The 16552-nt window shown below is 38.5% G+C and overlaps 1 protein-coding gene across 1 annotated transcript; it reads right to left on the reverse strand.

Annotated features, from left to right (window-relative positions):
- Window positions 1-136: 136 nt before the first annotated feature.
- plb1 (phospholipase B1) lies at window positions 137-15524 on the reverse strand. Its single transcript, XM_056392777.1, has 44 exons — window positions 15409-15524; window positions 13965-14147; window positions 12945-13000; window positions 12765-12828; window positions 12534-12597; window positions 12398-12432; window positions 11606-11672; window positions 11441-11489; window positions 10672-10737; window positions 10518-10583; window positions 10377-10432; window positions 10191-10263; window positions 9983-10090; window positions 9784-9837; window positions 9335-9403; window positions 9012-9098; window positions 8866-8926; window positions 8708-8766; window positions 8194-8267; window positions 8059-8102; window positions 7451-7559; window positions 7291-7342; window positions 7099-7179; window positions 6479-6544; window positions 6248-6348; window positions 6071-6152; window positions 5830-5934; window positions 5647-5742; window positions 5464-5535; window positions 5269-5346; window positions 5127-5187; window positions 4976-5034; window positions 4250-4317; window positions 4114-4157; window positions 3861-3960; window positions 3717-3768; window positions 3468-3548; window positions 2531-2596; window positions 2290-2384; window positions 1917-1998; window positions 1728-1832; window positions 1500-1595; window positions 1290-1364; window positions 137-1148 (listed from the first exon to the last, which is right to left on the reverse strand). The coding sequence occupies exons 1-44, from the start codon at window positions 15449-15451 to the stop codon at window positions 825-827; spliced, it is 3528 nt and encodes a 1175-aa protein (XP_056248752.1). The 5' UTR covers window positions 15452-15524; the 3' UTR covers window positions 137-824.
- Between the last annotated feature and the right edge of the window lie 1028 nt (window positions 15525-16552).

The following is a 16552-nucleotide window of genomic DNA, read 5'->3' on the forward strand; positions in this document are numbered from 1 at the left end:
GCATCATCAGCCCATTACTGGTTGACGTCTGATTTTGCAGATGTCACTTGAGCAGTCACACCAGATAATAGTTTATATGAATTATTGCAAATTATTTATTGTAAATTACAAAAATAAACAAAGCTACAATCACAGGTGACAAGGTTATTTAAAAAAAATTTCAAGAATGTTTAATTATATTGTCTTTTCTATCAAAGTTTATCATTGCATATAATGACAACACACCTACAACAAGTGTACTGTTGTTACATCAAGAAAGAGTAACTAAGTACATTTCATTCAAGTACTCAAAAATTTGAGTCGAGTATTGTGTGTGACTCCATTTCACATTACATACATTTTCACAGTATTAACATTAAACATACAACAGCAGAAAACTTCCTGTGGTTGATTTATATTGGTTGTAGATTGTCATTTTTCATTAAGTCAGTTGTTAGACCAGCTACAACATTTAAATGCACCTTCCTGGTTGATGCAACAGTGATATAAAAATGTGAAGGGAACCATCCTTCATGAGTACTAAATACTTGAACACAATTACAATAATTTTTTTCCACCCTTTGACTTCTGTAAGGTTTAAATCCAAGACTTCACTAGGTTATCTTATTTACTGCTTTACTTAAGACCAGTGTACCTTTTCCATTTCTGCATCCACTCACATTTTCTGTGGTTCTAGGAAAATAATTATCTTCTCTAGACAGAGCAGATGTCATGAAAAACTGCCTTATCACCACAAACAATGTGCTTTCTACAATCACTTTAAACATTGTTTTGTATTTTTTTTCCCTCAAATAGTTCAGCACAAAAATACAGTAAGTAGCACTTTAAAACACAGTGCCCTTCATCTCCACTGTAGCCGTCATTTTCCTCTTGCTTCTCTTGGCTCTGCAGGAAAGGAGGAGCCAGGTGACACTCCAGCCAATGAGAAGACCAATAACTGCCAGCACAGCAGCGAGCCATACTGGCACACTGTCCAAGCAATCAGAAGTGAGAGGCAGGGCTGTGCTGTGCGTTGTGGGTGCTGGGGTGGGGGTGGTGGTGGTGGAGGTGGTGGAGGTGAGAGGAAAGGTGGTGCTGTCGGTTTTGGGTGCTGTAGTGGTGGTCGAACTGGGCAGGCTGTTCGCCTTTGTGAAGATGTATGGATGCTCCTGGAACATAACATTAAGAAGGCCATAGACTAAGTCAAATTCACTTGCATGGACCATGTTATTATGCACAAATTGTACAGACAAAATCACAACTGGGTCAGCAGCGGCATGTGGGGGGTTTTTGTGCGGCAGCTTTCTTACCTCAGTGGGGCATTTGATGTTATTTCTGGCGTTTGTGAAATTGTTGTACGTCTGTTTTTTACCCACTGGCTCCAACTAGAGATAAAACAGAAATACATCTTTCCTCAGTTCATGACCAAACTGCAGTGAGATGTGGTAATTTAGACCATCCAAAAACCTTCCACTGTCCAGCTCAATTAGCCTTTCACCATCCCGCCTTGCCAGACTCACCATGTTATTCCACAGAGCTATAGCCATGTCAGCATGTCCACGCTCACTGAAGTGGAAACAGTCTTCAGAGAAGTAAGTAGTATCAGGTCTGCCATCCTGGAGAAGAAAACAATACAGCATCAGTGTCTGTACACTGAGGGGAAGGGCTTGTTACTGAGCTACAGTATATGTTTTCCGACAGTATATGTGGAGGGTGGAGGGGGGTGTTCGGGGTGGGAGATAACTTACAGCATTCAAAGGAACGATAGAGTTCTGAAAAAAGGGCTGTGCAACCACTGCAAAGTCCTCTCTGCCGTCATAGCGGCCTCCGTACACCAGATTTTCTGTCTCAATCTGAAAGAAAGACCACAACATGCTGTTGTTATTACAGCTAATGTAACAATCCTGTCTCAACACTCCCTGTTCTAGTCAATTAACCTGTAGTTCTCGATTGATCCGTTTCACTTCAGCCAGCTCTGGGGAATCCTCTCCGGGCAACAAGAAGCATGGGCAGACATACCTGAGGATCAAAGGTGAAAAGTAACAGCTGATTTTTGAAAATAAAATGCTTTGATGAATGTTGAATCATCACTGCTTGCTGCACAACGCAACCTACTGCATAGTACACAATTTTTGGATGAGCTAGTCCTTTATTAAATAGCAAAATGTTATATATTTCTTTGCAGATAGACAAGGTATAAAATCAATATTAAGACAAGTGCTGATGACTCAAGAGACCAACCCCCCCCCTGGACTCAGTGGTCTCGGTTCACGTAGAATTGATTTGGCATGAGTGGATCAATGAGCGTACTTTTGTAACACACTGCACCCAAGACTATCCCTCTTGATCCTGCGAAGACCTTCAATCTCCAGGATCTCCAAGACGTTAACTATTGTCCTGGGAACCTGTGGCCAAAAGAAAGAGTTTCAAAGAATTCAGAATTCAGAATTGATCCTTTTAGGCATCAATGAAAAGTGAACCTGCGTTTTCAGTGCAGGATCTCTGAAAATATTTTAAAGCTTCCATTTTTTAGAAGATAACAGCTCTTTACCTCTTTGTACAACATGTCCAGGCTTGTCATCATATGATAGCTGTAGTTCTGAGGTGACAAAGAGGCCTGCAGTTTTGGAACACACAATGTACAATGCTATTTATTAATTCATAGTGAGCACATGTACACATAAGCCCACTTACGCCTTTTTGTTGTGGCCAGTAAAAAGCAGAATAATTAAGGCACATTTGGGGGAAACTTGCCAGGTTTGTATCTAAAAAGCCCATTTCATCCAAAAGAGCCAACGTCATGCAACATGTATGAGTGTGCACGCAACAACTAACCCTAAGCTGTCACTATCACAGTCTCAGGGGCTCATCTTAAATTGATGCTGGGCTTTGATATTCTGCTTCAAAGCACAAAACATTAAAAGAGTGGAGTGAGTAATGGAGAGAGAGAGCAAAAAAAAAAGAAGAGGAAGGCGGGGGGAGAGGTTTGGAGGCAAAATGAGAAAGGAGAAAGAAAGAAAGAGAGACGGAAGGAGTGAGACAGAGACAGGATGAAGAGAGTCTGGGTTGACTTCTGTGTTGTTTATGCCTCTTAGAGAACAAGGCCTGTCACTGTGCCCCGTGTGCTTGTTTAATGCAGACAGAGGCTCAGATAGAGGAGGGGTGTGTGTTTTGTGTTGGAGGGGCAAAGTGACAGTGAATGTGCTCATTGAAAAGAAACCATGTCTGCTCTCATCTCACTCTGACACAATAAAACAATTAGGGGAGGGCTGCTCACAAAGCTTGATTATTCTGCTCCAGTGCTTAGTCCCATTTGGAGAGTGATATCATGAGACAGCTCTACACAACACGGGGCATCGCACAACCACTGCAGGATGTTTAACCACCGTCCCATGGTAGGAGATTTACTTAAAGCGAGTGCTTTGAAAATGTCCTTCATCCGTTGGATCATCCTGTATTTCCTGTGACGGCCTCTTAAAGCAGCTCACCCGGTCGTTGCAGTACTGACACAGGTCATTGCCTCCAATGAAGAGGGTCACCAGCTTCCAGTCATTCTCGAAATCCACTGACTGTTTTCCATTAAATGGATGCACAGAGAATCAAAGAGACGGACACAAATAGATGGAACAAAGATTAACATTTTTTGTTTATCATGTACATTATTTTAACATCATTTGTGGTCATGAAATTAGTGGAAATGTGTTTGAATCTGTTAATATATGATCTCCTAAACTCACAGAGTCATTCTTAATGGTATCAATCAGACGTCGGACCTGCCCTGGGATTCCTCTGTAGAAAATTAGAGGAATTCATGAGTGCACAAAATATCTGAAAGCGAACGATTTGATCATGAAAACAGATCAAGAAATTTTACAACTCACGATATTTTAGCCCCTGATACAGCCATGTTTAAGCCAGTCTGCCTTTTCCCTTGTCCCTTTGACACTCCTTTGATTTTAGGATTGAACTTCTTAAGGATATCTGATGTAAAAAGAAAAAAAAAGAAGAAGAAGGGATATTACTGCACAAGAAAGGAAATTTGTTTGGAATTTGTTACAGTCCAACTCTGACATCTAGTGGAGCTAATCTGCACTACACTTCAAGAAGGGCACAATAGAAACAGAAGAGGCTTACTGGGTAATGTTGTGACAGTCTCGAGTTTTTTGTCTCCTCCAATGCTGTTTAATGAAAAAAACAAGCAATGAATGAAATGTTTACAATGCAATGAATATGCACTTGTTGTGTATAAACTTTGCGTGCAGTCCCTCACCTCCATGACACGCCTCTGTACTCGGTTCTTAGCTGCAGCAGATTCTTTGCCTTCGCACCAAACCCAGCCTGCATGCAGGAAAAAAAGGTGGTTATATTATTCAGAAATTTCCAGACACATTTTCCTCTGTTTCTCTCCCTGACTCATTAAATTGATAATGTTCTTTCTGCTTATTAATTTAACGTAACACCATTGATCCACAAGTGGATCCTGGCTCTGGTGGAGATCAAAAAGATACAAAATGTGACAAGCTGGCTTTTGCAGAAATGATGTGTAGAAAATGATGCCTACAGCATAAAAAGATATAACAATAACACTGTCTAAAAAATTCATTACATTCTCATTACTCGCACAAATCATCTATTCTAACCCTCCATTGAAATTATTTCACAGTCCCAGTGACACCACTTATGAGATAATAACCATTGGATAATAATAATGGGATGTTACTACAGTTTCTGGTCTCTAATTTTTAGTCTATTAGCAAATAAACTTTTCAAAACAGAAAAGTACTTTAAAAATATACATGTAAAACAGTATACAGCAAAAGCAAAAGAACACAAATGGGTTTTAAGATGTGTTCACCTTGCAGACAGTAATCTCAAAAACCATCATGAGGAAGACTGAGAGGCAACTGAAAGCTCTGGGGAGCTTTTTTGGTCAGTGTGTCTTTAGTCAGGATATTTTTATCAGACTATTTGGTCACATTCTGGTGTTCAAACTTACCGTTATAGAGTCTCCCAGAGCAGCCACCACCTTGATGTCTGCTGGCCGTATCCTGTGAGCTAACAAAAGATCAACATGAGCATATTTTACATCTAATCCGTGTATTTCACTTGTGGTACTACTGTACCTGAGTAGCACCTAGAATGCTTACCTGAAGTGGGCACAGAGTTGGACGGAGCTGTGTTCACACAGGAAAAGTCACTTCCCCAGTTCTAAAGAATGACAGAGACATATTTTAGGCATTTATAGTCACAGTCTATTACCTGGCATCATGCAGAAATTCCATGACCTACAGTAACAGGAGCAGGTGTGGGTAGTGGGCCTGGAAAGGTGTAGTTGCTGTTGATAGCAGTCCTGAAGAATGGGTTGCTCTAATAAAAAAATAAAATAAAAACACAAGTACACCAAAATGATTAAAACATCATGTAATGTATATTTTTGATTAAATAAAAGTTGGACTCAGAGAATGTTGCTGGATGCGAAGTTACCTCAGAGGGACACTTCAAATCAACGCCTGCTGTGAAGTCTTGCGTAAAAGTCTTGTTGCCCACTGGCTCTAACTAAGAGATTGTAAAAGTCAGTGCTCTATTTTGGATCATTATAACAGAAATAAAAACCACATGTGCCAAATTACAAATGTAGGAAATGTCGTCTAATAAAGTAAATCCTACCATGTTGTTCCAAAGAGCACGAGCCATGAGAGTGTGAGCTTTCTGGCTGAGATGAAAACAGTCGGGTGAAAAGTACGAGCGATCAGGCCGGCCATCCTTTTAAAAAGAAGGAATAGGAGGGAAGACACTTAAAAAAAAAACACAATTGGAAATATTAAATGTTTCAAGTGCGTGAGCTCTTACCTCTAACAGGGGAAGGAATACCTCCCTGAAGAAGGGCTGCAGTACCACAGTGAAGTTGTCGTGTGTGTCATACCGCCCAGAGTCAATTAGCTCTCTCATAGCATGCTGGGAGAAAAGGAAGTGTAAAAAAGAAGTGGAAACAGGTGTGTCTGACTTTTCAGTGACAAGTATTTTGAGTTGACAGTGTCACGATGGGAGCCCTGTACTCACAGAACTGATTTAGTCTTTATTTTTTTTGTACCTGATAAGCTCTGTTGAAGTCATTGACCGTCTGGAGTTCAGAGGATCCCTGTTTAGGCTTCAGTATGCAGGGGCAAACTAAACTGAAACACAAACATCAAAACTGTTAAGTGATGACTTGATCAATTTTTGGTTTTGATCAAACTGTTTGTGTCCCATACAACCGAGAGGGACTAACCTTACAAACCAGGTGGGGCAGCCCAGAGTGCTATCTCTGTGCAGATCACGCAGTGTTACAATGTTTAACAGCTCGACCAGATTGACGATGGCACGGGGAACCTGGGAGGTATGAAAAATTAAGTTCACAGGCTGTCTGTATTTTGGATTGTGACTTTCAAATTGCTAACATGCAGTGAAGTTGTAAGTTTGTGTGAGCTAGGTGCAAGAAGACAGATAGAAGAAAACATACTTCACTGTGGAGTATGTCCAGAGCTTGGCGGATACGCGTGATCACATTCCTGGGTGAGAAGAAAGCCTGTGGAAAAAACGTGAGATGGAATCTGTGCATGCATGAATATGAAACTAATAAAAGTTCGAACAATCGGTCAATTAATCAATTAGTTCAGTGAGAGAAAAAGATCGATCAGCAACTCTATTGAGTAATAAAATGCTAAATAATTGCTGCTTCTCAAATGTCAGGATTTGCTGCTTATTTCATCTTTGATGAGGTTTTTGGACTGTTGATAGATCAAAACAACCAATTTACATATAAATATGGCCTTAGGATATTGTCATGGCTATTTGTAACTATTTTCTGACAACATATTGCCAAAACATCTAATTGAGAAAGTAATCATCAGATGAGCTAATGATGATAAATGCTGTTGTTTACAGCCCAAAACAAACAGTTTATAATGTTTTGAATGAGCAATATGACAAGTAAATGATAAAGTAGATCTTGAACTACATTGTTTGAAATGTCAACAGATCCTAAATCTATATTTTTGTCATCTGTGGCGATCTAAGACAGTTCAACAATCACATATTAATAAGAGAAAAATAATAGGAAAAAAAAGTATAAAATCTCACGCTGTCTGTGCAGAAGTCACAAATGTCGTTGCCTCCAATAAACATGGTGATAACTTTCCAGTCATTGTGGAAATCAATGCGCTGTAAAGAAGATAAGAAGTAAATGTTCTGTTAATGTTGTATGTGTGAGCTGAGACAAAGGTTGCACGAGAGCACATGTTTATGTGTTTCTACTGTAGTTTACTGCCTTACCGAATCATTTTTCATTTTGTCCACTAAGACGCGCACCTGTCGCACCATATCACTGAGAAGAGAAACAGAAAGGTTTTCAGTGCATATTCTTTGTTGTGGTTTAAGACTATTTGCTCCAACGCTTTATGAGTCTCAATAGTAAGTAAAGAACGTGACTGACCCACTCTTAGCTCCTGTCACAGCCTGGTTGAGAAAGGCCTGAGGAGATTTCTCGTTACCTATTCCCCGTGAGAAGCCGGTCAGGGAGGGGTTGAACTCCCTCAGGATGTCTGCAAACCACAATCACAGGGAAGGTCAGCAAGACTAAAGCAGAGATTTAATTGATAAACAACATTGTGTACATTCTATATTATGTAACAGACATGGTCATATGTAAATTATATTCTATTCCTCATCTAATCAGTAATTCATATTTTTTGGTGAAGAAAGTTCTCTTCATATCATGTTACTCTATGATTTATTGCATTCCTGTAGTGATTATTTACAGCTTGTGATTTGTGAATTTTATCTCAGAACTGTAAGATAAATGTTTTAAAGATGGCAACTTAATATTGATAATCAAAATTGATTGAGATTGTAAACTGGCATTGAAGGCAGGTGTGTCACACAGTCAGGCCCGTAATGTTAGTGATAAGATACTGTAATATAGATGTTATCAAGCGTAACTTCAGTTGGCCAATGATGGACATAAGAGAAATCTCAAGTAAGCATTTTCTTTTTGTGCTTTTGTAATTTGATTTGATAAAATAACATAAAAGTCAAACATACTTGGCAGAGTGGTTACAGTGGTAATGTTTGCATCACCACCAATGCTGAAAATGGCAGAAACAGCCTGTTAGTTTTACATGCAGCTCTCAGAATCACCAAATTAACTCTTCCACATCAAAATCTGAACAAACTTACCTCCATGACAGTCCTCTGTACTCATTAATCACTAACAGAAGGTTGTCTGACTTTGCACCCACACCATTGGCTGCCTGCAGAAAACATCAGTTTGATGATACTAAGAACATGTGAACCAGAGGAAATATTTATCAAATCAGAAGTGTATATTTTGGGTGCTGCAAGCCTGTGTGTGTAAACAGCCACAAATCATCTCTCAGTATTAAAGTCAGAATTCAGTTACCATTTGGGCACATTTGTAAAATTAGTATAAATGTGTTAATTATTAATCATTACATAGTTTATTCAGTGTATTAAATTAATGCCAAATGCTGCTTTTAACTGCAAATTTCCTGCAGTCATGGAGAGTTCTGAGATGATGGGCAAAGACATGTAAAAGGGGCAAGACATCCATGATATATGCTTTTTTACTGAGATAAGTTTGACTTTTTCCAAAGTAGTGCAGGTATAAATTTTAAGAAAGAAAAAGTAGTCTTGTTAGTAGCTAAGAAAGTAGGAGAATAGAGATACTCACTGTCAGAGAGTCGCCTACTGCTGCCACAACCTTGATGTCTCCAGGTCTGAGTTCATGAACTTACACAGGAAAGAGAATAAAGCAGATGACAATACATTTCCAAAAATATATATGAGCAGGAAACTGAAGAAGAGCCAAAAGAATATTGTTTTTTTTACCAGATGCTGGTGTAGTGGGAGATGGACTGCGGTCTGCGCAAGGTATCTCAGTGCCCATAACCTGACAACAGACAGTACTCTTCAATAAGTTTTACTGTATGTGCTGTCATGCTACTGTGGTGCTGAAGCTGAGCTGAAAGACTTACAGGATCTGTGAGTGTAGAGGCTTTGCTGTGAACTGTCTTTTCTCTGTCAGTGGGAGAATTTCTCCGTGTCCGCAGTAAAGGTCGTTCCTGAGATAAGAGTGGAAAAAGAAACGAGTCACAGTATTAACCATAGTATAAGTTTCAGATTTAAATCTTATATTTAAAGTCTGCTTTGTTATTTGGAGAGTCTGGTGTTGATAGCTGAGCTTTGCTGCAAAACATTTAGTTCTTTTCTCTTTGTGACATTTTTGCATCAAAGCTAGAACACAACTCATTGTACTGTTGTGACTTTGAAGAGACTGTTATGTGACGGCATTCCTCACCTGGGTAGGGCAAGGAATAGCAATGACATCGTTGTCCATGACCTCTGTCTGACCTGTCATTGGTTGAAGCTGGAGAAGGAAAAGCGATCATTGGTTAAGATTTGAGGGTTCACGTGGGGCCATTCTGCACAGCCAATAATCACACTGTGTCTAACAGTACTGATTACACAAGTCTTCAGTTCGTAAACACGAACAATTCTGGAGAAAGCCATCAAGATAATCTTTACATCTCTTATCTAATCTCTTGTCAGAGCAGCAAACGTTCACTGTAATCACTGTTCCATCTCAGTTTTTATTTTGAGGGATCATGGTGACTCATCCCTGTTGTCTCATTTTACAACTCGGACACAAGTTCAGTGTCAGAACAGCAGAATATAGATCAATGCTGAAGGTTTTCAGCATTCAAACACTGCACATTTAATTCATGACGTCGATTTCTAAAAACTTACCATGTTTGTCCACAGCTGAACAGCAAGTTGGTTTAATTCAGACTGTGCGTTATCCTACAAAGAAGAACACGCTAGTTACACATTAGCCATTTAAGGGTCTTTCACACATTGTTACTGGAAGGAAGGCTGTATATCTTACAGTTGTTTGTCGCTTTATTGTTGTATAACTGGCATCTGGCAGTAGCTTTTCTTTACTCACAGAGTCTGAGTTGGGTTCAAGGATAACTGGGGCAGGCTGGAGCATGGCGGTGAAGTCTGCACTTTTGCTGTGCCACCTCGGATTTTCCAAGACATGACTTAGAGAGTCCTGAAGACACGACAAATGGATAAATGTAATGTAATGTAAGCAGCCAAATATGGTTCAGATGAACATGAGAACATGATTTTTTTTTTTTTTTTTTTTTTACCTGCAGTGTTTTTAGCAGAGTTGCTTTATGTAGGCGTTGGTTTATACTTTCATCTCTCATGCACTCACACATGCTAGAAAATAAAAGGAAAGCACATCACTGTAACATGCCTTTTACAATCAGCAGGATCATAACACTACAAGATAGATACATGTACATACATACAAAAAAAATTAAAACACTCACTTGTTCTGCTGAAGATATGTGCTCCATACTGCGACATGAACTAAAGCCCGACGCAACTGTAAACGTACACCAAGCATTTTAGGTTGTTTTCCGTTTTAAATTTGTTCATGGCAAAATTCTAATCAACAAAAAGTACCGTACCCTTTTTTGCAATATCTGCAGAACTGCTTCCACATCCTGCACAACAGCTTCAACATCTGCAGCAACCTGAAGCACAAAGAGACAGTTACACGCTCTTATCATCGTTTACAGAAATGTGTAATTAGACGACTTTGTATGAAACGAAGAATCTTACATGTGGAGAGCAGGCACACATGGAGTCTGCCGGGACAAACAGCAGCACGAACTTCCAGTCTGAGACCTTCAAGAATAGATGATGGATATGTAAGGTATGTGAAAGATGTGAGATGTGGGTAATGGCTGAGGAAAAGCTATGTGGACTGTTAGTTAAGATTATCTAAAACTAGAAACTGTTAGAGAAGATACAGTGTATAACAATTACTAGATTATGGTTTTCCAGTCACTGCCATGAAATGAAATTAGTTTAAAAGGTGATAAAGGAACAGTTTGACATTTTTGGAAAATAATTTATTTGGGTTCTTGCTGATAGTTAGGTAGATAAGAAGATTGCTACCACTATTAAGTACAGTATATGGTCATTAAATATGACGCCACAGCCAGGAGACGGTTAGCTTAACATACTGGAGCAGGGGGAAACAGCTGGCCTGGCTCTGTCCACAGGTAAAAGGTTCTGCCCACCAGAACCACTAAAGCTCACCAATCAACATGTTATATCTTCCTTGTTTAACATGTATAAAAACTAACATGTAAAATTCACAAGTTGAGGTTTTACGGGTTTATTTGGGGGACTATTTTTTGAGCCAGAGCAGTGACTTCTTGGAGTCTTGTTTTGCATTTATCTCAAATTGAGGAAATACATGTTGTACCCACTTGTCCTCCAAAACATTGACAGAGCTGTAAAGATAAACTCACTCAGGGTTGAATTGTCTACACTGATATAATAAAATGTTTAAAATACATAAAATATTGTTTTATGTGCTCACCTGATGTGACAAGGAAAGAGACAGTTCCTCAGCTTCCTCCAATAAACTCCTGCAACACAAACACTCATATTACAAAGTGCAGCAATCTAATTAAATGGCATTTATGCATGTGTGTCCGTGTGTGTCCGTGTGTGTCCGTGTGTGTCGTGTGTGTGTGTGTGTTACTTTGGCTGCGCTGAGGTCTGATCCACATGTTGAGTGATCATGTCAGGATTAAACATGGACAGCAACTCTATTACAGACACACAGACACAATTCCAATAAAGACATTAGTAATTTTACAGTATGTTTAATCAGACAGTAAATTGTGTACGTGATGTGTTAATTGCTGCTGTGGAAAAAAAAAGAGTTTGCTTAATTTCTTTGGAAATGAGGGTCAACAACTTCTGTTTATGGCCCACTGTTTTATCCTTAGAGATAAACACAACTAAACTATAAGATTATTGTTCTCAGGAGTTATTCATCAAAGTGTGCTTTGTATCTGGTATTTCCTGAGCCATGGTCTTGACTTCTGACTGAAATCTGCTCGAGTTAATAAGTGACAGAGCCAGATTATTGTGCTTAACTAAAACAAAATCAGTGAACAGGACTGGGCCTGAGAATGTAACTAGAACATTCAACATAAGAAAAAAAAAAAAAAAATTCAGCAAAAGTGCTGATTATGTCTGTTTTCTAAGAATCATCTTAAATAGCATGAGACTTTTTCAACTGAAGATAAAGGTGGATTCACAATAACTATCTTTTCTAACAATGCAACAATGTGATAAGACGATGGCAAATCAAGAATCCCTCAATTACTTTGTGACTGCAAATAGTGAATGCAAAAGTGGGCAAAAAAAGTAGAAGACTTCATTAAGTCACCTTGGTAGTCTAGACGATTACACACTTTTGTTTTCCCACTTGATGGTAGAAATACTCAGTGGTGGGAAAGTGCAGTTCGTGAATTTATAGACTTACCAGTCAGACTACTGGCCACTCTGGATGCTTCATCCCTAATGATTAAGACACACATGTTGTTATATACAGTTAAGTTTTGTAAAGATTTAAAAATCCAGCTCTGGAAAACACTGGATATGTCACTTCCAGTGATTACCTGTGTGAGAACGGCATTCCCAGAATGTAAACAGCTGAGATATCAGCAGGTCTGAGAGTATCAACTGATGGTGAGAAAACAAGGGAATTCAATGGTCGGCAAAGTTATGATACAACACTGGACAATGTATTTTAAAGAAATGGGCTTGAATTCGAGTAAATAAGAGGCCTGATGTTTATGTGTATTCACAGAAATAACTCAAATTGGAAGAGATCAGGAGAAACTGCCTACCTGAAGAGGACGGAGACCAGGGGCCAGGTGCTGGTGAGCAAAGTATTGGCATGTAACTTTCTGTCTGTAACAGAAATACAATTCCTCAGACTCATTATCACAGTATCTATACAGAGCAAATGACTGGTACATACTCTAATTTAAATGAACACTAAAGCATATTAACTGACAGTACAGTACCTTGTCTGATATTTCTGTTGAGGGTTCATATTCTCTTACACCAGTGTTGACAGTGTCTAAATGTGACATGAGAAACAAAAATACTGTACTCAGTACCAAAATGAACTCACAGGAGAGATATTGAGTTGAAAACTAAAGTAAAAATTAATGGTAATTTTTTTTTAACAGTTAATCAAGTGTAAAAACCAAAGTATGCAGCTAAAAATCCAGTAAAACTATAACATTTTCCCCCTAAACTGGTAATTTGGTGAATAGAATTCGGTATAACGGCTCATTCTTTTGTTTTGTTAAACGGTAACTGATTCATGAAGAATTCACTGATTTCACTTTCAGTCACCGCTTGCCGCATAGAGCTGTGTAATAAACTGTGGTGTCATAAACTTTCGTTGTAGTTTACTCTTTTTGCATTTGCAGCCCAAAGTCCTTTGACCACAGTGGTGCTTTATATCTAACTAACTATGTAACTAACAGACCCATTGTAAACTTTCTTTCAAAAACCCACATTACTTAATTATAGTCCCTATTTAGCATTTATAAGCAGTACATAAACATCAAACATGAATGATTAATAACACTTTATAATGTCGTTGTAAGCAGATATAAGTGTTTGTTAGTGTATTTGTCAATTGGTGACAAATACTGGGCATTAATCAACATTTATAAATGTATTAAAGCTATATTCAACTACATTATAATATGTTATGAACCATTTATGAAATATCAGTATACTGCTTGTAAATGCTATTATGAATGCTGTGGGCCTTAAAGTGTTACCTTTACATCACATAATGCATGAGAAAGTTCAAACTTAAGCAGCAGGCACTGTGTAGATGAGAGTGTAAACTATTCTCATCCACATTTTGGTAAAAGGCTCACAAGTGCTAAATTAGGTGCAACATGCAGTAACCAACATGAGAACATGACCATGACAAACCTTCAAAGAAGCAGAGCAGCTTTGCATTGGAAGTACTTAAATCTGTCAAACTAATAGTGAATATATCATTATGGCCTGTACTTTACCTGTGAATGGAGCACAGGATCCAACAAGGGCCGCCAGAAACAGGAGTGCAGATCTAGTCGTCATGATGTGGTGAGATACTGAGTGCCTTCCACACTGAGGGGTTTGTGTGTAATGCCCTCTTCTTTTTTTTCCTTCAGCCTCAGAGAAAGAATGAGTGTCAGCTCTCACTGACAGCACTGTACCTGTAAAGGGGGTGGAGAGGGAAAAGAGGGCAAAGTTAAAAAGGAAAAAAAAAAGAAGGAAGAGGAAAACCACCTTTCATGCAAAAAGAAAAATCATCATTCCCGCTATTTTTTTTCAGCCACTCTGTTTTATTCTCAGTCATATCTTCCTTGTATCAGTTTATCTGGATAACAATCAACCAAACAACTAGTCACACCTGGGTCACCTACAGTTTATCCAGTAAATCTAAAGAATATCTTCATGTTTTGTAACAGACCAAGTGGGCACATAATGGAGGGTCAGTGAAATGTTAGGTCACACTTCTAGCCAGGACCATGATATTTATGAATCATCCATAAACCCTGACATCATACATTTAATGGGTGAAAGAGACAGAAACACCTTCTTCATAATTCATATTTTGGTTTATGCATTCTGACAAGAATAGTATTCAAATAAAAGGGATAAAACTGCAAGTTTTGACATATTTTGAAGATGTTGCTCCATCATTTCAAGTAGTAGGGCTTTGTTTATGAGTATATATCTGAGTTTGTGGACACAGTGATAGTAACCACAGTGATTTTCCAGGGAAATGAGTACATTTCTGTTTCATAATAAAACTCATTTGGGTGTAAAAGCTCAAACAACCATAAATATTCTGCCTCTTAATCAGGTAGTAATAACAACACACAACTATGCATTGACTTAAAAGTCCATGTAACCATACAATTTCATTTGTGTTGCTTTCTAATTTAAAGTTGTGCTAGTTTTTCAGTGAAAGAACATTCAGAGGACACTTCCTGACCTGTGATGATGAATGTAACTGCCAACTTTCACTTGGGAGTGTTTCATATATTTCTCCAAGGTTACATAATAGTATGTTAACAACCAGCAATCTAGTAAAACAGGATCAGTTTTGGAGATGTGATGAGATATGATTAGACTGCTAAATACTTTATGAGTTTGTCCTTAGATTGGCTTTGCAGATAGCCTGACCCTTGGAATCAAGAGAGTAAAAGTTATCTGGATGTTGTGTTGAGTTATCAGATTTCATTTATGTGTTTTTTTAATGGTTTATAACGTTTTGATGCATTGCATCAGCCATCAAAATGTTCTGGTGACCCAGCACATTATTAACTTAAGGGTAATTTGGTTTTTCCTTTTATTTGTCTATATATTCTACATATATATTCTATATCTAGGACTGCTATAGTATTTCTGTTTTGTCCATTATTTCAGTGTCGGTTTATTTGGTAGATTGGCAAATGTCTGTGTGTGTACCTGGATGTATCACAGGATTGCACGTCATTCCTTCCATCATCATCTCAACGATTATGGCTTTGTTACATTCATGTGTCCCAATAAGCCATGAAGGCGTGACAGAGTCAACATGCACATCACCAGGACCCTGAAAAAGAAGCAGCCAAATGGCATTCAGCAACCATGTCAACTTAAGAAAACACATGCAAAGACACATACACGCTGAAATACAGAAAACATCTTCATCGATGTGACAACACATAGGCTTCAAAAACTCACACCACATGCAAATACACAGACTCCAAGCTAGCCGCTTTCCCGGGTAGCTAGTTTGCTGGCTTGGCGCATAGTCTATTGGCGGCAAGCTAGTCGCCTCCCCCGGCAGCTAGCATTAGCATTAGCAAGCTTACTGGCATTGCACGTTGATGAATGAATTAAACGATTTCAACATAAAACTGCAAAATAACAAAATGTAAAAAATATACAACAGTTGGTTCTGACCAAGTAATTTGATTGGACGAGAGGCATTTCATGAGTGCTGATATAGAGTACAACAGCACTGGGACTTTTAACTACATGTATCACTCCGCTGCACAGGGCTTCTATCTAACCATTAATCAGCGTTACATTAACTGTCGTTATCTATCTTAGATTGCAACAAACTTAGCAAAGAATAATATATTTCCAGAAATAACATTTGAATTAAATGACGTATGGTCGTCAGAAGAGAATGAAGAGAAGAACCCTGGATACTTCGGCGCACTCCTGAGGTAACGTGTAGATAAAATAGCAAGCTAGTGTGCACTGTGTAGGTCAGGAAAAATGTTTATGTATTGCTTAGTTCTCGAATAAAAGATGAAATAAACAAACAAATCATAATCTCTTGTTGCTTATTTAACAACTACGGCGCTCATAGAACTGTTGTATAAAAGTAATATCACACTCGAAGTCGTGAGGGAGGGAATGATGGAGTGATGTACTGAATATAACACGGCTGTGATTGTGTTCGTTACTACTTATTTATGTAATCTCAGACTGGATATTTACTATAACGTATGTGGTAGTTCCCTTTATGCTACTCACCAGTCCAAACAGTAAATTAATTAATAAATAAGATGTCATAAAAAAAAACTATTTTTATGGAGGAGTCTCATCTTGTTGTACA

The sequence above is a fragment of the Seriola aureovittata genome, chromosome 13 (genome assembly GCF_021018895.1).
Source record: "Seriola aureovittata isolate HTS-2021-v1 ecotype China chromosome 13, ASM2101889v1, whole genome shotgun sequence".
In the NCBI taxonomy this organism is placed as follows: domain Eukaryota; kingdom Metazoa; phylum Chordata; class Actinopteri; order Carangiformes; family Carangidae; genus Seriola; species Seriola aureovittata.

What these genes read in the sequence shown, in the direction of transcription:
- plb1 (XM_056392777.1), bottom strand. Translation starts at nt 15,451, where the DNA reads ATGATGATGGAAGGAATGACGTGCAATCCTGTGATACATCCAG. An exon ending in CTCTTTCCTTGTCACATCAG is followed by an intron (nt 10,738 to 11,440) that starts GTGAGCACATAA and finishes CTATTCTTGAAG; the next exon opens with GTCTCAGACTGGAAGTTCGT. An exon ending in CTATTCCTTGCCCTACCCAG is followed by an intron (nt 9,099 to 9,334) that starts GTGAGGAATGCC and finishes CTCTTATCTCAG; the next exon opens with GAACGACCTTTACTGCGGAC.